The following is a 23,172-nucleotide window of genomic DNA, read 5'->3' on the forward strand; positions in this document are numbered from 1 at the left end:
TTAAATTAGCAGCTAGTCGTTAGCATACCCCACTGTGAAAGTAGCTAATGTCCTGATTTGTCACGATGGCTGTGTTTCTTGTTCGGTTTTTGCAGACTGTGATTGAGAGACGTGTCCGTCAGTTAAAACTGGTGGTTAGTTAATCTGACTGTCCCATCTGAAACCTTAGATTTGGTTATGTACATTTTCTGGCTTGAATAAATGATGTAATTTTGTAGATTTTCGACAAAGCTTGTCTCTTTGCACTCACCGGCTTTTTTAGGGGGTTAATTTAGCACAGCCAAGAAAATATGATGCTACACATATGCTGCCTTTAAAAAAGTTGGGCGTCATTAAGGGCCGCATAAAATGCTGCATTTGAACTTAAATCATGTAGAAACGGAGACAGTTTATGGCACTTTTTTCCTTTTCTGTACTCACTGTTTGCACACTGGATCCCATACAATTAGTAAAGTGTGTATTCAATCTCAAACACAACCTGCTCCAGAGCGGGGTTAAACCTGTAGTTACTTCATAAACACCAAACCCTGCTTCATATTACGGGCCTCTGTTCGTATAATAAATCATTTCAGCAATCCAAAAAGCTGATTTTGTGTATGACGATGTAGCTCACATGGCAACATGACTTTGACAATAATGCGTCTCACCCACCCACTATAAGTCGCTCTGTGTCAGGAAGTTTCTTAAAGATTTTACGAAAATCCTCATTTCGCTGTTTGTACGTAGGACTGAGAACCTGAGGAGAAGCAAAGACAACATGATATTCTACCTAACAGCACAACTGATGGGAGTTTGTTTGACACTTTAATTTCATGTGGTTAAACGAGTGAGAAGAAGACGGTGATCATCAATAAACACGAAACCAAGGATCCACATTTTACTGTGTCAACTAGTTTCACCTGTCTGGAACAAAAAGCAGGAAAACAAACATTCAGTAAGAGGAGTGATAATAAGGGGGTTGGTAATGCATACTTACATTGTACCAGCTCTGCATTTTCTGCAAGGAATAAAAACAGTATTTAGTATTCAAATCTCGGTAGCATTACAAAGCCGACAGTGGAAACAGATTTTATACAGGTGCGGAAAATTATGAGCTTAAAACGCTCCGGTAAAGTCAATATTTGCTCATCCACGCTCGCTCTGCTTTATGCAACACTGAGGTTCTGCAGTTTTCAATTGAAAATTTCAGCACTCCATTCACATCCATTGCAAAAAGCTATTTATCACTGAACTGCTGAGTTGGGCAAGAATTGGAATTATATGGTGTTTCTTTCACAAGAATGAGCATGAAAGGAATAAGAGGAGAAAGCCTGAACAACAACCCCTACATATGCTCACTGGGTAAATTTACACAGAGCAAACACCAACATTTTACAGTCTCCTGATAGAAAGAGTCAACATTGGAGGAGCAGATGTGGAAAAAATGAGAGCTAACAAACAGACACAATGAACACTCGCTTTTTATCTGATGGGGATGAGAATTTAAAGGAAGATGCTGTTTGTCTGCACATAGACACATTTTAAAGCTATTTATTACTCCTTTATTTCAAGTGTAACTCTGTAAAGTCATCATGAAGCTGATTTGGGTATCTGATGAGCACACAGTGTAGACTCACTGACCTCGCTGTAAAAACAACATGTCTGATTTAGTGAAGATTAGGGCTGGGTGATAAAACGGTGATCTTTTCCAGTGTCAGACATTTCATAAATACAGCAAGAAAACTAAAGGCCTTGGATGCAAATTTCAAATTTATTGATTGACTGATCATTGATGAATATGTTTGACAATTTGTACGATTATTGGTATTCTTATTTTTATTGACCGATCACTGCAAAATGAATTAACTGCACTAATTTGGCTCCGATGCAGCCGACTCTCTCTGTCTGTAGCTACTCTGCTGTTTCAGCAATGTCAAGCCCACAGCTCTCTCTGATTGGCTGGAACAGGTCGTGAGTAAAGCCAATCACTAAAAAACAGTAATTATGTATCCACACATGCCGGCCACTTTAAACTTCCAAAAAATATTGTTTTCTTGTCTGAAAAAAATCCAAAAATTCACAAAAAAATTCCCCAAAATTTCAAAAAAATTTGCAAAAATCTTACAATGAAAATTCCAATAATTCTTTAAAAGTTTCCCGTAAAAGTTTTATTTTAAAAAAAAAAAGTCCCCCAAATTTGGCAAGAAAATTCTTGCAAAAACTTTCCAAAAAATGAGTAAAAATCTTCCAACAAAATCCTAAAAATATTCAAAGTGATTACATATGTATCAGTAAAACTTCTAATATTTTCTTTAAGAACATTCACATAAAAATCAACCAAAATCCAGCGAATTATCTAACATTTTTTTTTCCACCAAAAAATGTTGAAAAAATCCCAAAAATGTGGACATCAGAAGTTTCACTGTGAAAAAGTTTTTTTCCCCCACATTTTCAAACTTTCAAACGGGTCAGTTTGACCCGCAGAATGACATCAGGGTTAAAAACATGCAGTTTTTGGCAATTGTACCTGGAACAGTTATTGCAATGGGTCGGCATGTTCACACAGATGCACATATTTGACAAATCGCAGTCTATAATTATATATTATTATTATTGTCTAATGGTTTCTTGAAAACTGCAGAAAGAATTTTTAATGCCACCGAGAATCATCAAATGTAATGATTTTTAAGGCCTTAATTTTTGCAAAATCAATTTAATGACTATTAATGCTTTTTAATGCCCTTCAGAACAGAACATGCCCTGGAGCATGAATACCATCAGCCCCAATAATCGTCCTGGCTGATAATCAGTCGACCCCTAAACTGAACACCTGACTGTGTAAGAAGCGGCCTCCGTCTGCGGATGTTGTGGGTTACCTTGGCATTGCGGCTGAAGTGGCGAGAGGCGAGTGGGTAGGCGGATGTGAGGGAGGAGGCGGAGGGTATGGAGGGCAGTGGGCTGTCTGCACCTCCTCCACCTCCACTGCTCTTCTCTCCTCCAGCCTCGCCCTCGCTGGCCCTGCCTCCCCCCAGGACCCTGCGCCGCAGAGAGGGGGAGCTGCCGGGGGTGCTGCGTGGAGAGTTACTGGCCGTGCTGCGAACAACAACAGAAAGAAGAGAGGTTAGCTCGGGGGAGAACCCCGGAAACTCTTTCATATTTCATCGCAGAGTTTTGCTCTGTGATGCCTTTAATGTAGTGCTGTGAAGGAGGGCTGTGGGTGTTTCCTATCTGATAAAAGCATGCCATCTCAGACTGAACACCAAAGAGAGGCCATGTAAGGTCAGCGCTGTCTGCAGTCAGACTGTGTTTAAAGCTGGTTAGCAGAGGGTCTTTAGGCTGTTTAATCATTAAGTGTGATCATAAAATGGGTCAGAGCTTTACAGAGTGTGTGATGTAATTTGTGTACAGGTCAATTTTCTTCTTGTGAACACATAGATTAGTGGTGGGACATCTACTTATAATAATAATCAGCTACTCGTAGTTGACTGGTTTTCTTTCAGGGAATTCACTCTAGGGCTGCAACTAACGACGCATCGACGAGTCGGCTGAGCACGATACGTCATCAAAAGCGGAAGTGAGCGTGCAATGCAACAGAAATCACCTTCCGACCGGAGCGCGGAACACGGACGAACGTCGGCGCTGCATCGTACATGTATTACGTATGCACGCTGCAGCGCGGATGTCCGCATTCTATCGTAAACATGGATGTCAGCGTTTACTATACGGCTGTATCTAAACGCGGACGTCCGCGCTGCACCGTGCATACATAAGTCATGCACGATGCAGCGCCGACGTTCGTCCGTGTTCCGTGCTCCGCTCGGAAGGGAATTTCTGTTGCATTGCACGCTCACTTCCGCTTTTGATGACGTATCGTGCTCAGCCGACTTGTCGACGCGTCGTTAGGTGCAGCCCTAATTCACTCCTACAGTTAAAAATCACCTGCGTCTGACTACCGCTGCATCAATGTTCATGTTACAGAGAATCTGACACATACATCCAATAATCCTGTTTAAATCCTCCTCTTCTTGCAGTAAGGACAGCTGAAACATCATAGACTTCTGTTTGAACAGTCTGTGCAATATCTGTTTAAATTTCATGTGTACTATCCCATTTTCATGAGCAGTAGTTCACCATGTGTAATGTTACTACTTCAGATTATTACCAGCATTATTTCTTACTTTTCTGGTCCTATTTTGTCTTACTTACTTTCTTCGTTATTATCACAAATACATCCTCCATATATCTTATTTCGGCACTGCGTTTACTCTCATGTTGTGCAATCTTGTTTTTTAAGCAATACTTGGCACAAGAATTTCCTCTGAAGTGTCATCTTATCTGAAATATCAGAAGATAATGGTGACAGGCAGGTTGAAGTATCACGACACCGAGAACAGCAAAGCTCAACGATTTTTGTTGAGAACGTTTTCCAGTCGTTGCTCAACTTGCAAAGAGAATGCTCTGCTGTCTGTCCACCTCAAATCCATCAGAGAGGCTGTTTTCTGCTGCTGCCAAAGACCAGAGAATAACTGGACCCAGATACACTGGATCCACTGCTTGTCCTGCACAGCTACCAAGAACCTTGTACATCAAGCGAGAACCAACCAGCAACACTTTCTTCACTTCACTTCACTGGGCTCTGAAAGAATATCTTGTACGAAATCTAGTAGCATGCAAACACTGTTTCCGCTTGGTTTACTTTGCAAAAAACAGACTTTCCACTTGTAGTTCTGCACAGTCAAAGCTGGTTATTGACTGATGATTTTCATTAGTCGCTGCAACCAGAGTAAAAACTGCATTTAGTTGAAAAATAAACACCAGAATTGCAAACAGGCACAGATTAAAGCTGTCCTGACTGTCAAGTCACAGAATATGTAGGGCTCAAACAATAAATAGTGACCTGACAGAAATCAGTCACAACTTTGGCAACTGACTGTTTTTAATAATAAGACTAAACGGAAAACCTTTTGGATGGTGGGGAAAACAAAATGACAGATTAATTGTTTTCCGCTATACATGGTAAAGAAAATATTTCTGTCGCAACTTCACATACTTTCAAAGGTGTGTAAAGATGGAAAAAGAGGCTAAAAAAGTCGCTTAAAAGACAAATCTTTCGAACGTGTTCTAGTCAGCATCATCCAGCCGCAGCCAAAACATTTACATCCAGTGTTCAGGCTGGTAACTGCTATCTTAACGCCACAAATTCTTCATTTTTGTTTGTGTGAGTAAAATAACCGATACATCCACAATCAGTCCACTTAGAAATGTTCATCTATCTTTCAAACACACACACACAGCTATGTATCATCGGTATCCGTTACGTGGAGCACTGATTTGCTTAAATCCAGTAAACTTCAACATGTCGGATGCTCTGTTGGCATTAATAAATAATGTGTTAAAGTGGTTCTTTCTGGAATGCAGTTCAGACATAATAATAATGTACTATTGGAGCACTCATTCACTTATTTATTAGATCATTGCACTTTAAAGCACTTTAATGAGTGTCGTTTATGGATCTTTAGGCTGTTTCAGATTCAGGATGTCTGTGCTGTTTGTTTTTATCATTACAACAGTGTTTTCCTGCCCTTGAACAGGCCTCATTTTAAAAACAAAAGCAAAGCGCAGAGTCTATAAAAAAGTGATCAATGTCAAGGCTCATTGGTGATTAATTGATTAATTGTTTTGTTGTCCAAAAATGTGGATCAGTGTTTTCTCAAATGTTTTTTTGTCCAAAAACATTCAGTTTACTGACACAGAGGAGGTAAGAAACATGAAAACTGAAGAAGCTGCAATCATAGAATTTAGACTGAGTATTTCTTAAAATGAGGCATAAGGTTGGGGCTTGTACTAAACCGGCAGCTAACAAATATCTTCATAATTAATCAACTGATTAATGATGTGAAGAAGTAATTGTTTGGTATATAAAACTCGTGGCAGAGCTTGATGATGAGATGAGAGAAAACAAAACAGCAGATACGGTTTTCCAACATGAATTTCTGCAAGATTTTACCTGCTGTCACTTAAAGAACTGAAAAATATGATTATTTTCACTCACCGTTAACCTGCTATTTATTTATTGGATTAATTGATCCGTTGTTTGGACTACAAAATGTCAGAAAATGGAGGAAAATGTTGATCAGTGTTTTTCAAAGTTTACCAACATGAAAAATGTGTTGCTTTGTAATCTTACTCAAACATGTCCAGTTTACCTGAAAAATATTTGCATTTCGGAAGCTGCAATAAAATAATTCAGACTGTTTTTAAAATGTATCAACTGGCATTAATCAATCAGTAGTTGCAGTTATAGATGGTTACCCAAGTAAGTATTTTTGAAGGCGTCATCTTTGGTTTTAAGACGCTGTGCTGGACATTTTTACCATCTCGTGACAATTTGAAGACATAACAGAAAAGGTAAATAAAATATAATCAAATAATCTTTGCAGCTCTTGACTAAGCAAGACATCAGAGGATGTCATTTTAGTTTGTGGATTAGTTTAGTTTGAGATGTTTATGGACATTAATTTACAGTTTTCTGACATTTTAGAGAGAAACCAGTTGCTGTAAGTACTGTCTATGTTGTGATTTTCCACATTTTGAAGTAAAAATAGTTAAAATTGATTTCATATTAACACAAATCCCAAGGTGACTTCTTCAGATTCAGTTCAATGTCATACATGGCAAAGCAAAGCTGCAAATATTCACATTTAAGGAGCTGCAATAAATATAAATATCTTTTTTTTCTCGATAATTATATATTTATAACAATGGCAATAAGAACTTGGAATTAAACTGATTATTTGTTTATCAAAATAGTTGGCGGTTAATTTAATGTTTACCAGCTAATCGATTAACACTTAAAGCTCTTGACTAAACAAAGCATCTGAAGACATAATTTGAGTTTGTGGGAGATTTTTAGAAATGATTTTTCATCTTTTTTCGCATTTTATAGACAAAACAATCAACTGAACGCAAAGCACGCCTCGGCTGAATCGAGCCATTGATTTCTCCGTTTCTTTTTTGGAACAAGTAAAAATAGTATAAAATACTTCAAAGTGATTTCTTCAGATTTAGTTTTATGTCATGTATGACAAAGAACAGCGTTAAATCTTTACATTTAAGGAACTGCAATTAGGAAATTACACATTTTAAACCGATCACTCTATGATCAAAATAGCTGGAGGTGAATTAAACAGCTAATCAGTTAATGGTGCTGATGCCTTTAACAAGGAGCAGTGAAGCCAAAGAGCAATAATCCCCCAAAATGTGATGTTATCTAAAGCAGCAATGCTAATCAGAGAGGTATTATGACAAGTAGCATTAAGCTATCTTTAGGTAGTGCACACATGACAGCAGGTGGTGTAAATAGGCTTGTAGTGCGGGCAGACTGACAGCCAGGACACTGAATGATGTGAATCTGTGTCAGCATGTGTTTACAACCCGGAATAAATCCTCCAGCAGCAGTAGCACCACAGTAGGAGGAAAGCAATGGACACCCCAGAGCTTCAGCACTTCTCCGCTAATGTGCAGCTAGCAAAACAACGAGCTGGTTTCTGTGCAGAATGGAGGCTCGGGTCGGGTTGGAGGGGCAGCTCCCACACAAACAAACCGGCAGTCCGCACCGCTAGCAGGCTGTTGCTGCACCCATCAGCGGACATCTGCAGGACCCGTTCGACCGCACACCGATCGCTACGAGGCGGCTAAAAACGGCCCGTCGCGCCGCCTCCCCATCACGCCACCGGTGATTCGCTCCGTGCCACTTACTCGAACATGGCATGAGGCGTTTCAGATCCAGCCGACGTCCACAAAAACACACGCAGCCGCCCGCTATTGTACCAACATGGCACCGGTGTGTGCGGACGAAGCGACCCAAACGCTGTAAATCCTCTCTTCTTCCGCCGGGTTCCCTTCGCTCAGCTCCGGGCTGGAAATGCGCCCCGGTCCGGTATTAATTCCCCATCGCGGCTCCTGCACCTCGTCCCCGGACACACCGCTGCTTCCTATGCCGATCGCAGGACCCGTTGACGGGCTGCCGTCTCTGCGCCCATCCGTAATCCGTTTGCAGCCAGGGAGGGAGGAGAGGTGGAGAGGGGGGAGGCAGGAGGGAGGAGGAGGCTCTCTGTGAGGAGGAGGCCTCGCTTTTTTTTTTTTTTTTTTTAACCCGGAGGAGGTGCTGAGGAGGGGGCTTCGGTAAGGAGTTTTTTAAAAATCTAATTCTGAGGCAAAGTGCTGCAAGAAAACGATGAAAAACTCTTCGCTTTTAATGGGAAATAATCCGATGCAGTCAACAGCTGATGAACATTTAGAGCTGCATTATGTTTTTATCTGGGCTAATACTAGGGATGAACATTTTGGGAAAATAATTGCTTTTTTTTGGTCTAACAGATGTATTTTTTTCAAGATTCACTGAGTTTCACGGATTTAAAACATGTAATAGAACATATTCTAAGAGAAGGATGAGAACTAGAGCCCAACTGATGCTGGATTTATAAGGACAATATCGATTTTAGCACCCAAAAATGTCAATTTATCCACTGGCAGGTGCTATTTTTAAGTTAAAATTCTATAAAACAAAACAACAGATACTGTGATGTTGTTCTTTTATGTTCATATGGGCAAATGTCAGGCAAAATGAAAAAAAAAATCATTGCAATTTCTCAAACAAATATTGCAATTTATACAAAAAATAATATAGAACGAACTTTGGTTTAATATTCACAGTGTTAATACATTTAAATTATGTGATGGAGCATTACAACCATGAAAGTACGACCTCGTCTATACTGTAGCTTGGGATTTTTGAGGCCAATATCGAAATACTGATATTGGTGCAAATACATGTATAATTCTTTTTTAACAGATAATGCGACTTGTTTTTTTAGTGAAATACTAACTGCATAATAGCGTATATTCCAAACCAATTGTTTAAAAGTGTCATTTCAGTCTGAAATCGATTAATTGTTCAGATCCATATTAATACTGATAATCAGACAAAAGCTGAATATTGGATCAGATAACTGGTAGTTTAGAGTTCTTAGAATAAGACGTAGCATCTGAACACTTCTGAACTCTTCATTCTTTCTTTCAGACACTCTTCAAGTGCAGACCACTGAAAAGCTGTCAAATTCACCGAGTCCAGTCAAAGCTACTAAATAAAGTGTGCTGACAGCGCTGTTTGATTCCTGCCTTGGTTTTATTCAATGAGCGAAAAGGACTAGTAACTAATGTGTTTTAACTTGGTTCATATTAAAATGTCCAGACAAAAAAAAAGCTAAAGGAAAGAGCTACAAAATCACAGGTTTAAGCTTTTCAGATAAACACTTGCTGCTGTATTTAATCCACTGTAACAGAAAATCTATTATCTGTGGATTGTGGCCAGCTGTCTGGACCAAACAAGCAAACTGAAGTTTGTGTCTTCTTGTCACAGGCACTTCTGACTAAATCCTGCTACATTATAGACCAAATTATGAAATCAAGAAAACAATTTGTATTCAGCAATAAATAGGCAAATTAGTTTAAGTTATAAGAACATTTTTTCATGTTTCAAATAAGCAGTATGTATCTATTATAAAGCTGCAACAACTAATTGGTTAGTTGTCAACAATAAACTTAACATCTTTTTATTTTGATAATCAGCTATTTCTTTCCTCCTCATTGACAGTAAGCTGATTATCTGTGACGAAAATACATTTATTTTCCAGATAATCTGTATGCATCTACAATAAGGGCCAGTTATTAGAGCTGAAACACCTAATGGATTAGTGGTAAACTGAAATTTATCTTGACATTTTATACCCCAAATGGTAGTTTTGTTTGTCAAGAAAATAATAGTAGTTAAGGAAGAACATCTGCAGAGTTGTATTTAGGAATACAGTCATCCTAAAAAATAAAACACGATTAAATCAGGAAAAGCACAGCAAATAGAGTCCACCTGGCCAAAGCCCAGAGCCCACCCAATCCCTTCACCCTCAATCTGTGTGTCCATCCCTGTGGATTAAAGTCCACATGATAATCCACGCTGGGTCGAGGCCCACATCTCCACTGCTCCGTCTCTGTGTAATCTGCTTCACCAATGACCCACACTAATGTCGGTTTCATGGGTCCAGTGGGCACTGAGAAAGGCTGAATGGATGCATCCTCAGACAGCACAGGATGTGGGTGTACAGATGTAAACACGCCACCCGTCTGCCTTTTCCTTCCTCTTGTTGCTCTCTTAGATTTCAACAGAACAAGAGAGAACCGCACAGAGTGAATCTCCGTGAGAGAACAGATTGAGGATTTTGGCTAACTGGAAGCTTTCGGAAAACAAATGGAGTCTGTAGTCCCACAGCATCCAACATACAAAACAACACAGTGCATCTGAATAAAAAAACTGACTGGGTTTAAAGCATGAAAAAAAGGGGGGAAATAGGAAAATCTAGCAATATAAAAAACACATTTTTAATGCAACAAATTTTGTTTAATTAAAGATAATATTTTGTAAAATTAATTGAAAAAAATTTTTCTACAATAAAAAAGCAAATAATGTCCACATGAAATGCATTTCTAAAAATAAATGGTAATTCATTCTTTCACAATGTTTGGCCGTAAAATCACAGTATTTTTTTTTCGATATTTAAAATCAGCAAAAACATTGCAGCTTATATAATATATAACAATATATAATATTTACAGATATTTGCTGTTATTTTAAAGAAAACTTATGTAAAATACGTCAAAAATCTGAATTTTACAATATGTTAATTTCTCTTTTACATTTGAGAGTAAATGCCATTTATTTAATGTACATTATTATTTGAAAGACAAATTATATATGTTAAGGACTGAAAAATGGTAAATAATGCTTTAAAAGTTATTTTACAGATTTTCCTTATTTTTTTAATTATGAATATCACAGAATAAGTGATCAAGTTATAAAAACATATTTTAAAAACTAGCAATTTTTCTTTCTAATTTTTCTTACAGAATTTCTATGATTTTGTTAATTACGGATAATAACTAGTGAAATCTCAGAAAAAAACATTTACATATAGAACAAGACGAAAAGGTCATCACTATCCCCCGCCACATGTGATGTCTATGAGTCTACATTCAAAATAGTGATCAAGGGCCATAACTCTGTTAAATATTATCGCACAGGTCTCATTTTCGAACTTGATCAAGGTGTCCATGGTGTGAAGCTACACTCTAAAATTCGTAATCCGAGCTGTAACAGTTTCCGAGAAAAGCTGTCCCCTTCATCTCGGACGCACGGACGCACGGACGGACGGACGGACGGACGGACAGAGGCCAAACCTATATCCCCCTTTTCCACTTCGTGGAGGCGGGGGATAAAAAAAGATCAAAACTGAAAACAACGTTCAGATCAGAAATTAGCACTTTTACAAATAGTAATTTGTTCTCTAACAATGTGTGACTGTAAATTTACACTGTTTGACTGTATTTAAATCAACTATAAAACAATTATTTAACAGTTACTTGCACCATTGTAACAGATTGTTTTTCTGGCTCCTCACTATCAGATCTTTTCTATGGATTTTTGTTACAGTGCAAACAGTCTGACCTGGACATGAGATACTGACCAGAAACAGTGAGAAACTCTAAAACAATGCCTGGAAACAGATAAACACAGCCGATGAATGCAGACAATGTGAAGCAGGACAGCTGCACTGATACGATGACAAATGGACGTCACATGAAACAATCAATGACTATCAGTCAGCAGGCGCTGACATGCCGAAGCTCAACATCTATCAGTGTGATTGTGTTTCGGTGCCTGACGACTTCATCAACATTCAATCAGGTGTTCACACTCAGACTACAGTACAGCTGCAGCATTCAGTACAGTACATTTTCACCACATTAATTATCCTCAGAGTTGCACTGATAACCAAAATGTGTTGTCATGTGTTTTAAAAAGTCAGTATGGCTTGCAATTTCAAAAAAAATACACATTCGATTTGATGTCCTTTCAACCGAGCTCTCTCTTCTCCAAAACAACACACTAAAGACACAACAAGTGATAAGAGCTTCACAGATTAGCAATATTTAAAACTAGAGGTCCAGAAAAATAATTCAAGTATTGTTCATTCAGAAAAAAATCGCATGATAGAAAAGTGGAGCCATCCTACTGATAGAAGTTTCTGTTATGTGGTAGAAAGTGTACTGAAATATCTGACACAGCCCTGACAAAAAGGTCTCAGATAACGAACAAATCGCGGTGTTCTTTGACCTGAAGAGATCAAACTATGGAAGCCATGAGCAGCCAAAATCTAAACATGTAAGAGGCTGCCATTAAGACAAATTAACAACAGGTTGTCATCAAAATAAGAAGCATGAAGTGTGACGGCACACAATGTGGAAGTACCCGCTCAGCTGCACTGTGGAACATAGTGAACATTTCAAGAGCTAGCAACAAAAGAGTGCTGTCGCCAAACGAGCGGCTAAGATCAGCCAGTACTGCATCTAGTCACACCAGCAGATTTGTCACTACATGTTAAGATTAACCCTCTGATCCCCAAAAGCTGCCAGCAGGTTCGAAAGGCATGTTAACATACATAAATTTATCAAAATGACAACATTTATCAGCTGGAACAGTCGGACTTTGAACTTTAAAACAATCTTTGAATACTTAAGGAATTGTTGACATGCTGTTCAGTCATGAAACTGCAAAATCCAAGCTTACAACAGTGATGTTTCATTACCACTTTATTATACATGTCCCATTTAACATAAAAAGCGCCGCAAAGGTTTGCTCGAACCGGATTCTGTAAAAACAGAAAAGTCAGAGAACCTCGAAGTAATCATGACGCCACTAGTGACTCAACTCTGACCAACATTCATATGAGACAAAAGTTTAGATTATATGCCATTTTATCAGGAAAATTATCCAAATCTAAGCTTAAAGTCATATTTCTTAGAACTACTTCATGCAGTCTGCAGTAGCCATTTTCTGTGAAAACAAGAAGATTGTGTGCTCTTCATCAAAACTTAGATGCCATCAGTGACTCCGCTGTGACCAACAAACAAAGATTCTGAGTTTTCAGCTGAACTGCAAGAAGTGTTCCCACAGTATGGAAAGGAGACAAGTAATAATGTAAAACAGTGATATACTACATATACACATTTACAGTACTTTGAGCTAGCTTTTCTGGCAACACTTGTGGGCACCTGGAAATATGTTGTACATGCTGATTCCAAGTTTTTTCATATTTTGTTAAAAAAAAAAAAAGCTTTGTTTTTATTTCCTCGTGATTTATGGTATTAGAATTTTGTCTTGCTGTGCAGATTACAGTTTTGAGTTCTCTCCACTTCTAGCCGTGGTTATGTCGTTTCCATACAGGTGTGGGACTTTATGCTGCAGTGAAAAATGAGCCCACAGTCAGCAAAGACGTGACAGGAACCAAAAATACCTAGGTTAAACAATATGAGATGTGTGAGTGATTTAGCTGTCTAAGAAGAGAATGCTTTTATGAAATTGCATGAATTTTTTTTTAGCCGGCTCTAACGCCTTGGTATTTTGTTGAGGAGCAGCAACCAATCACAGCTCAGTCGCTGATAAATCCACCTCAAGCGCTGAGACACCAGGAATTCACTGTGTAACAAGCTGTCAAAGGAGCCTTTATACTGAGCCTGGCTTTGAGGTACGGTCAGGACAAACTGCGGCACACAGCCATGTTCAGACTTACTTCCACCCGACATTTTATTTACCCTTTTTTTAGCCAGGAAAATCCCAGTGAGATACAGTATGTCTCGTGGCAGGGAGTCCTGTGTTTACAGCTGCTTTCCACAGCTTCACTCAATTAAAAAAAAGAATCTGAACGGCTTTACTGTATATCATGGCCTTGCACGACTTTATCTTAGCAGTTAATTAAATTAAAGACACTCGAACAAGATTACAGCTCAGAATAAATAATTTGTCATCAACTGATTGAGATTCAACACAACTGACTGAGACAGAAATTTTCCGCTGTTCAGTAAGAAGATTAAATATTTGCCATCATAGCAGTACAGTCTTATCATAATGTAAATCAGCTGTGGTGAGATATGCTGTTTAAACATTAGTTAACTAGAAGGGTTACATTAAGAATGCAAGTGTATTCAAATAATACTGCATATCACTTGTCACAGAGGTGATTTTTATAACTGTGGAATTACATAACCTAATATAAATTTTAAAGTTTATTTCATTCATATAAAGTATATCTGAATTATGGTTCACACAACCTTTGACATGCGTTTGTTGTAATCAGATATCTACTATTAATAATCTTCTTAACTCCATGTTGTCGGGTTTAAAAGGCCTGTTTTCTTAACACACATACACACAAAACACCTTTTACCAGCGTCAGAAACTGTGAAAACAGAGAAAAACTCATTGAATTAAAAATGTTTCAGCAGTTCTTGAACAAATCCTATGCAACAAGGAGTTCAGTTGGGAAAATGATCCAAATATGAGCCAAAAACGCATCATCCATCCATCATTTGACTCTGCATGTCTCTTCAAAACATTTGTCAAAAATGGGCTATTTGCTCTAACCAGAATCTGAGAAAAGCTAAAAATTTTGCTCCTCTCAGTGTAATCACAAAGCCATGACCGAGTCTGACGTTATCAACAGGCACATGACAAAAACTCAGGGACTTTTGGATTAACAGCTGGTTGTGTGTCTACAGCATATCTATAGTATAGAGAGTTACCGTTTTTCCAGTGTTGGTAACGCATGTGGGAACTTTGGGAAAAATGCTGTCCATGATCCTGTTTTTAAACTTCTTTGTAAAATATTAAAATCCAAGAAATAAAACTTCTGTACATTTGATTGTTTTAATGATTTAAATCATTATTAATTTGTATACAGTGTAAGGTATTTTGGAGTTCTCTCTACATCCAGTCATAGTTATGCTGTTTCTATAGACTTTATATTGCAGCGAAAAAACGAGCCCACAGTGAAGCAAAATGCGACCGAAGCAAAGAAATATTCAGGAATTGCTTTCTTTTTCTTGCTTTTTCAGCTACATAAACATTTGTTTGTCACTACTACTAAACACCGCTGATGAATCACTGCTGAGTAACTCCAATCTGGGAATAAAACATCATTAATATGCAGCAAAACACCATAACTGGGTCAATAAAACGAAGTGTAAATGAAGAGGACAAGGGCACAGCTGTTCATATGGAGCAGCACAGAGAATCACCCTCTGCTTGCCCTCTGAAGCCCACTGCAGTGGTGCTCACAGCCTCCTCTGATTGGACCTGCATGACATCATCAGACTCACAGCCCACTGCCATTGGCTGACGGTGATGTCATAACTCAGAGGAAGGATAAATGGCGCAGGAACCCCGCCTGTCGCTCCTTGAGACTGACCCAGCTCTGATTTTTTATGTCTCACTTTCTCTGTGTTTACAGTTTACATAACATTGCTGCTTCTTGTGTGTACAGAGGCCATCTGTGCTGAGAGTGGACACCGGCAAATACCAATAAAGTGCAGGAAATGTTGGTATCTTTGCAGTTTTCAGTGCAGGGCAGTGGAGGGGTTTCTGTTTCATCACTGAAATTCTATCGTCTGGCCTGCTTTTTCAGCTGACGTCATTGTGCACCATGAAGCAACTGAACTTAATCAGGATTTTAACAGTGTAATCTGCCCTCACTCGTTTCAGCCATTAGCTAATTAACTGCAGCCCTCTCCTGGATAGTGGACCTGCTGCAGCGCTTGAGAAAAGTCAACTAAGCGTAAATCTGTCATATGTAAGGCTTTTTACTCCACGGCAGCGCTCACAAATGAGTGGGAACTCACTGCCGTCACTCACAGCGGACCAATCCCGTCTCAGTGGGCCCGAATGCAAATTGGCTGAGGTTTTACGGAGCTATAAGCGTAGAATACCCATGAGGCAGTCAAACATAGTGCTGACGGTGTGGACACTCTGTTCTGAGCCACTGAACTTGATGCGCTGCTGCAGTGAGATAAGTGAGGACATCCTCAGAGAAAAACACTCGGGCCTCTGCTCACGAGGGAGCAGGGAAATGCTGCACATTAGCCTTTTAATTCATCACACTTTCGTCATCACTGGCTGTTTATCTAGGGTGAATCCAGCTCACTAACACAGTATGATATGTCTGCAGCAGAGGAGGCTGCAGGTTCAAGAACACACTTCAGGACCCTCATTTTGTCAAGACAGCAACACCTGCCAAACTGGATGACGGCTAAAATGCAAAATTTATACTTGAATAAGCAATAATCATACAATTTAAAACAACAAAAAAGCCTAAAAATATTTAACTTTACATGCAATGAGTCCAAAACATTATAAATCATCACTTTCTGAAATAATGGATGGAAAAATTACAGTATTTCTCTAGTAGCTTTAATGTTTTGTTCCACCTAAAACACTATTTTCTGTCCAAGTGCTTATGGTTTTAAAGGTGTATTCCACAAACAATGATGACTTTCTGTCCAAATACTTTAAGTTCTAAAGGTGTATTCAACCAAACTAAACTTTTTAAGAAAAGCTTTATGGTTTAAATGTTTACACCACGCACAATACCACTTAATACTCAGGTCTTTACGTTCTAGTTAACTAATCTAGCTAATCTATTAACTAACGTAATCGGCTTTACAAGGTTCATTTTATTCAAATTTCAATTTTGTGTTCAAGTGCTTAGAGTTTTAATGGTTTTCCACTGAAAATGCTAATTTTTCTCTAAGTTCTTCTAGTTTTAAAAGTATACTCTACCTAAATAGTACTCACTAAATAACAATTTATGGTTTTTAAAAAAGTTTATTCGACCCTAACAACTGTTTTCTGTCAAAGTTCTTACATTTTTAACAATTTATTGTACCCAAAATATAATTTCCTGTCCAAATTTTCGTAGTTTTAAAAGTTCTCTCAAAATAGCATTTTCTAACAAACAAGTTCATTTCACCTAAAATAATACTTTCTGACCAAACACTAAAAGTTTTAAGGGTTTATTCAATCTGAATATTACTTTACAACTCACAAGTTACAGGCTCAAAATACTACATTTTGTTTAACTACTTTCAGTTTTATATGTATTTTCTACCAAAATTGTATTCTTTAACTAAAAAGTTACATTCAGAACTGTACATAGTTTTTTTTGTGTCTGTGCAGCCCTTTCGGGCAAATAAAGTGGAGTTTATGAACAACATGGGCTCTATAAATGTGGTTCTGAACATGCAGCATCCTGTGCTGCAGACTGACGCTGCTCCACTAACCTGCAGCTGTCCCAGTCAGAGTCTCTGTTGAGGAGGCTCCTGAGGGACCAGCGGGAGCGCCGGCTGGGTGAGGGGCTACGAGACCCAGAACGAGGGGGAGGCAGGAGGAGGTCGTGTGAAGGGCTGTCCCGACCTCCCTCTTCTCCCTCCATCTGAGTGGACAGCGAGGGGGAGGGCGAGAGGCTTCGGTGTCGAACAGTGCCCCCCTGCACAGACTCCTCTATTACAATTTGTGGTGTTTTACCCCACTGCAGCTTTGGGGTGCAGTCCTGCTCGTCTTCGTTTCGCCTCTTGGTTCGGGTCCTGCTGCGGTGGGTCCGATTGAGGCGGCTGGAGCGCAACAGTCGGGGGCTGGGGGAGCGAGACCATGAGTCTGTATCTGAGGATGGCGGCAGGACAGTCAGTGTAGGGACAGGGATGGGTTGAGCCACAGTCAGAGCCTCTGGTCTCACAGGAGAGGACATCATCATCTTCTAAGCCGTCCAGGGCTCAATTTACCCAACTACTCAAGTCAAGGCTGCAACTATCAGAACCACAAGTGACACACAGCTGACCATGATGTCCCAGTCACTCTCCCTTTGGGAAAAACAACCCTGATTTCTTAAGTACCGATTACAAAAAAATACTTCATTAGTCCTCATATTTCCTGTGAACTTGAGGAAGTTTTGTCACTTCTGAGAAGTTTCAATGAACAGTCCTGAAGTGGGTGTTTGACAGTCAAAAATGATGCCGCAAGACGCTGGGTTGAGGATTTCAAGTCTTTCTCAGTTTCTGTTGTGTAGCCAAGCTCTTTCCAGGCATATAGTCTGTGTGTTTATTGGCAAAAAGAAGCAAAATGCTTTTTCCCACCTCCACACCTTCTGCAATGTCTGGCGTCACTCTTTCTTCAGTGCTTCTCTTGTCTCATCCTTGTGGTACACTTGCTTTTGCATAATCATTTTAATCTTTGCGAGAGCTGACGAGTCAGAGAGGGACAGATCTGTGTCTGGAAGAAGCTACCTGAGGAATGAAAAGAGCAGAGACTTTGCATTCAAAACGCTAACCTGCCTGAACTTGACTACCGCTTATCGGAATATGAAATGCTTCCCATGACAATAAATGATAGTGAGGGCTATTTTCATCTGGTCTGTTACACCGTCTGCTCTGCCAGTTCTGGAAATATGAGGTATCGTATGATAAAACATTGTCTTGCCATGAAATACTGCTCCTGTTAGACAACTGATCAATAGGATATGTTTTCAGTGGGGGAATTTATGCTGTGTACAGTCTGATGATAATTAAAAATGCTCCCTTCAAGTAACTCTGAAACATCCCAAGAGAAGTCACATCTCTTTAGAAACCATTTCAAACCACCATTTCCAAACCTCAATGTAAAAACGCAGCTGATCCTTACAGAACAAACTCACAACCTCACACAGAAACTCCAAGTCACTGCGGCAAACATAAACAACACACCCTATGGAAATGCAAGTTCACACAGCCTGAAAAAAAGCTCCAACTGCCACTATAGGCTACCAAGGTCATAACGGCAAGAAAACATAGTGCAGATGTGTCCTCCAGCAGAGCAGGGCTGTGTGTGTGTCACTCCATTGTTTGCCTTCAAAGCAGGCCCCTCCAAAGCAAAGGCCTGCGCACGCCTGACAGTATTTGATGTGATCTGTTTGAACAAGAACAATCTTGGCACCGACTTGTTTGTCCACAGTAATCCACTGTAAGCCCTGTGCCGCCTTCACTCCTCAGTCCACACAAGCCTGATCTTTTTCTTTTGCCCATAAAATACAGGCCATCTTGAGCTATGCAACATCACACAGCATTACACATCAGCTATTGCGTTTCGGCTGCGCAACACTGCGGCACACACGAGCCAACCTCTGCTGTGTGCAGTGAGTTCTCAGGAACAGCTGATGTGGTGATATCAAGTTAATCACTCAGCATTGTTGTGGCTCAGTTCCTGGTGGCTGAAAGAAACCACCTGAATGAGCAGTAGCCACATGAAACACAGCCAAACTGCTCTGTGTGATGCTGCTTTCGGAGAATCTGGAATTCATTCATGATTCAAAAACAAACTATTTTTTCCCCCTGCTCTTTGGTCTGAACCCCAAAAACATTTAAGGTGCCAGAATAAAAACTGAAAAAACAATCAAGCACAGTCCATTTTTTTTGGCAATTTAGGAAACCAAAATCACCTGGTTAATTTGGTTTTACATAGATAGATAGATAGATAGATAGATAGATAGATAGATAGATAGATAGATAGATAGATAGATAGATAGAAACTTATTCACCCCTTTAGGGAAATTTAGATTACCAGGTATTCTTTAAAAGTGGAACAAGCAAACACAGTTTTTATACCAGCATGACAAAGGCAGGATACTGGGGTCAACCAATAACAATTATCAGTAATTAGGGAGATCAATAACCAATATCTGATGGACAGATTTAGTAAAAATGAAATTCTTGGTGTCACAATATAAATTAACACAAATTCCAACACAAAATTTTGTTGAAGTTCTTTTGTTTATGTATGTTTTACATGTGTAAGAGAAATTTATCCTTGGGTGTTTATTGGCTGTTGCTAGTGGCGTGTATCCAATCAGATAAAGCTGTGGGCAGGATGTTGCTGAGACCACACAGAGAGATCTGCATCTTAAATAAGGGACATTTAGGTTTATACTTTATAAGGAATCAGCTAAAATAAAATAGCGATAATGGGTAAAATACTGAATAATTGAATGCCGGTTTTACTTATTGGGAAAAACAATAAGCAGTCTATCTGATAGGTAAAGTGAAAGATCAATGAATCTACAAAGGACAGAGAAATGTATTTTTGTTCTTTAGTTATATGTTTAGACAAAAAAAAAAGTTTACAAAAGACAATAATGGAGTTATATTATTATTTTAGTCTGATCAGTTGTCGTTTGCGATCAGCAAAACAACTGGCCAACCATTAAAAAAAACTCAACAAAAAAAACTTAACAGAAGAGCCAGGTGATACCCCCCAAAACAAAAACGAAACGGACCGTGCTTGATTGTTGTTTATCCTGACATCTGAAACTCTTTTTCACTTGTCTGTAGTTTCAAAACAAAAAAACAAAAGGACACTTCCTTCGTTTATAGGTTACAACTGAATTATCCGACGGTGTCTAGACTTGAAAGGCATGCAGAAAGAAACGGGCTTTAAAAACATGGCACGGAAAAACAAAGTACTCTGCAGTTTTGGGTGAGGACTAAACTTAGCGATCCTACCTCCCATTGGACGAGTTTCCTCCGTTTCTGTTATCTTGTTCGGCCTCGAAAACCAGCCGAGCCACGGTGCGGGAGGTGATGTTAAAATCCACTTTCTCACAGGAACACATCAACATTGTCAGAGAGGCATCAGCCGGCTGCAGCTAACAGTTAGCCTGTAGCCAGCTAACGCTAAAGTCGGCTAACCTCCGAAGGCCGACAGCTCACAAAAAGATGACGATCTGGCTAACAGGCTTCAATTTCCAGCAAAGAAACCACTATTCCGCCTTCTTCCATTTCAACTCTTAAAAATACCTCTGTATAAAACACTGTTATCAAACTACATTTAAATACGACGCGCAAAGTTAGCATCAGTAGCGCACGAAACTTGGTCTAAAGTAAAAGGTTTTTGTCGAAAAGTGAAAAGGAACAAAGTCAAGCGATTTACTCGGCACACTGAAGGGGCGTACGATAAGTCGCATCAAACAAATGTACTATCCGTTCTTTTTTATCTCATTAAGATACAAACACAGATATCTTTACGATAAACTTTTTTTAAATGCCATCAGTACAACGAATAATCGAGATATCAAATGTACGCATTTACAAGCTCAACAAAGAGAACACCCCTCCGGCAAACTTTGTGGTACAGTCCAGGAAAATAACTGTCCCGAGGATGTGGCAAGGAGAAGAAAACGACTGTTCACATCAAACAAACGCAATCCAACTAAAACTGTTTTTTAAAGGTAATTCAGTGACTTTATTATTATAATTAACAAGTCAGTAATGCTGGCTGTGTGAACTGTTTCTACAGCTGGGTTGTGTAATAGCGCAGAGAGTCCAACGAATGAAGGATCTCTTGTAAAAACTGCAGTTTATTTTGCTGAGCAACAGGTTAAGTCCACAGTTCTGCAGAGTTTCAGAGTTTATTTGAAGGGAGCTGCTGTGACTTAAATTTGGGAACACTGCGACCTCTTGTGTCTAACAGAGTTGTGTACAACTCACTGAATTACTACACCTAAAACTACGTGAGTTTTCTGAATCCACATCGAAGCATCAATTATCTGAAACAGTTTTTAAAAAATGGAAGAATGTGTGGCAGATGTTTATCTCACCTTCTGTTTCTTGCAGCAGCATCACTTTATGCATCTCTTGGATTGTTAAAAGTCTGATGCAGCCTTCAGGAGACTGGAAGTCATCTCCTCCAGGACACATAAATGCAGTGAAACGAAAACAGCAGCTGAAAACAAAACATACTTTGAGTTCAGATCATTTGAAAAATAAAGATTTTAACATAATGGTTTGTACAGAAATTATGCTGATCTTAGAGGCAATAATTTTCATGAATTCTCCGAATCCTAATAATCATCAATCTAAAGCTCGTCACCTTCAGAGTTCTAAGTTCATGTCATTTTACTTCCAGCTGTTCTGGTTTTAGCGGATTAATTTGTTTAAAAAATTTTTAATACTTTGTTATTTTTTTAAAACTAACTTTGCCTTTTAATATTTTTATATTGTACACAAGCTCTCCACACCTCTGAGTTTAGATAAAGCTTGAATGATTTAATTCATTAATTAATCAATTGAGGAACAATTTCTAATTCTTTAGAGCACAAAAAAGAAATGCAACAAATCCTAAGAATTACAGTTTTACATGAAAATTAATTATTGTCCAAATAGTTGCCACCTACCTCCTTTTTTCAGCAAACTGATTAACTCCGATATTATCACCAATGTTGAGCACTGACTGTACCAAATTTGATAAAAAATAAAGAACAAAAGGATGAATGAACTTACATTTCAGCAACCACACTTCACCATAAAGCATTTACAGTCATGTACATTTACAGTCATTTACAATAATGTTTCTTTTTATTGTTGCGTAATCTATAGATGCTTGGGTTCTAAAATGTCAGAAAATGGTGAAAAATGTCCATCAGTGTTTCCTCAAATGTTCTGTTTAGTTCAAAGATATTTATTTTACTGTCACACAGCAGGAAAGAAACCCCAAAATATTCATATTTAAGAAACATGCTACACAGAATGTGGACATTTTTTCTTAAAAAAAGAAAATTACTCAAACAGATCAATGAATTATACTTTTGTAAGGTCTTAACTTCAGTTTTAAATAATGAGGTTAACCTTGTACAAGTCTACAATTTCATGTACATCTGAGAGTAGATACAGCACAAGCAAGGACCTAGTCAGGAGTAAACAACCTGGATAAGTGTCATAAAATAACTGCTAACACTGTGGGGTCTGTTGTTTTAAATGTGCTGTATGAATATTTGTGATTTGACTTGACCAAATAATTTTTAGTAAATGTATTAGTTGACAACTACTTGTTTTGTCAAATGATAATCAGTTTACTGTCATAGGGGAGTTAAGAAACCTGGAAATATTTGCATTTAAGAGGCTGGAATTACAGAATTTAGACTTATAGATAAATAAAAACAACTGTAGGTAAATTAAAAAGTCTGCAAGTCATCAGATATATGCTGCAGCTCCAGTTACAGCCCTGATGGAAACAATGACATTGCCATCAGGTTTATGGGGAATATACAGTGTGTAAAAACACAGATGTTGAATTGTCCTTTACCTGCCTGTCAGTTTGGATCCGGAGCCAGCAGCTGCTTTTGTGTCCTGTCAAATTGATGGTACAGCATCACAGTGACTTGGCAATTTCAGATCCTCCATAGGTTCACGAGGCATCATCTCCTTTTGCCTCACTGCCTCCTGCAATCC

The 23,172-nt window shown here is 38.8% G+C and overlaps 1 protein-coding gene across 4 annotated transcripts in view; it reads right to left on the bottom strand.

The window, feature by feature from the left end:
* gramd1a (GRAM domain containing 1A) overlaps positions 1-21,658 on the bottom strand; it is a 43,304-nt gene extending 21,646 nt beyond the window's left edge. Inside the window, exons 1-5 of one of the 4 annotated variants that reach the window (XM_022212024.2) lie at positions 21,543-21,658; positions 17,203-18,201; positions 2,856-3,072; positions 977-997; positions 652-736 (exon numbers count right to left, since the gene is read on the bottom strand). In XM_022212024.2, coding sequence (XP_022067716.1) covers positions 652-736; positions 977-997; positions 2,856-3,072; positions 17,203-17,672 — 793 coding nt within the window. In that variant the 5' untranslated portion in view covers positions 17,673-18,201; positions 21,543-21,658. Of the gene's footprint in view, positions 1-651; positions 737-976; positions 998-2,855; positions 3,073-7,737; positions 8,074-17,202; positions 18,202-20,448; positions 20,820-21,542 lie in introns of those variants that run through there. The other 3 variants (XM_022212025.2, XM_022212026.2, XM_022212027.2) reach the window with 3 other exon arrangements.
* Positions 21,659-23,172: the final 1,514 nt, after the last annotated feature.

The sequence above is a fragment of the Acanthochromis polyacanthus genome, chromosome 12 (assembly GCF_021347895.1).
Source record: "Acanthochromis polyacanthus isolate Apoly-LR-REF ecotype Palm Island chromosome 12, KAUST_Apoly_ChrSc, whole genome shotgun sequence".
Classification (NCBI taxonomy): domain Eukaryota; kingdom Metazoa; phylum Chordata; class Actinopteri; family Pomacentridae; genus Acanthochromis; species Acanthochromis polyacanthus.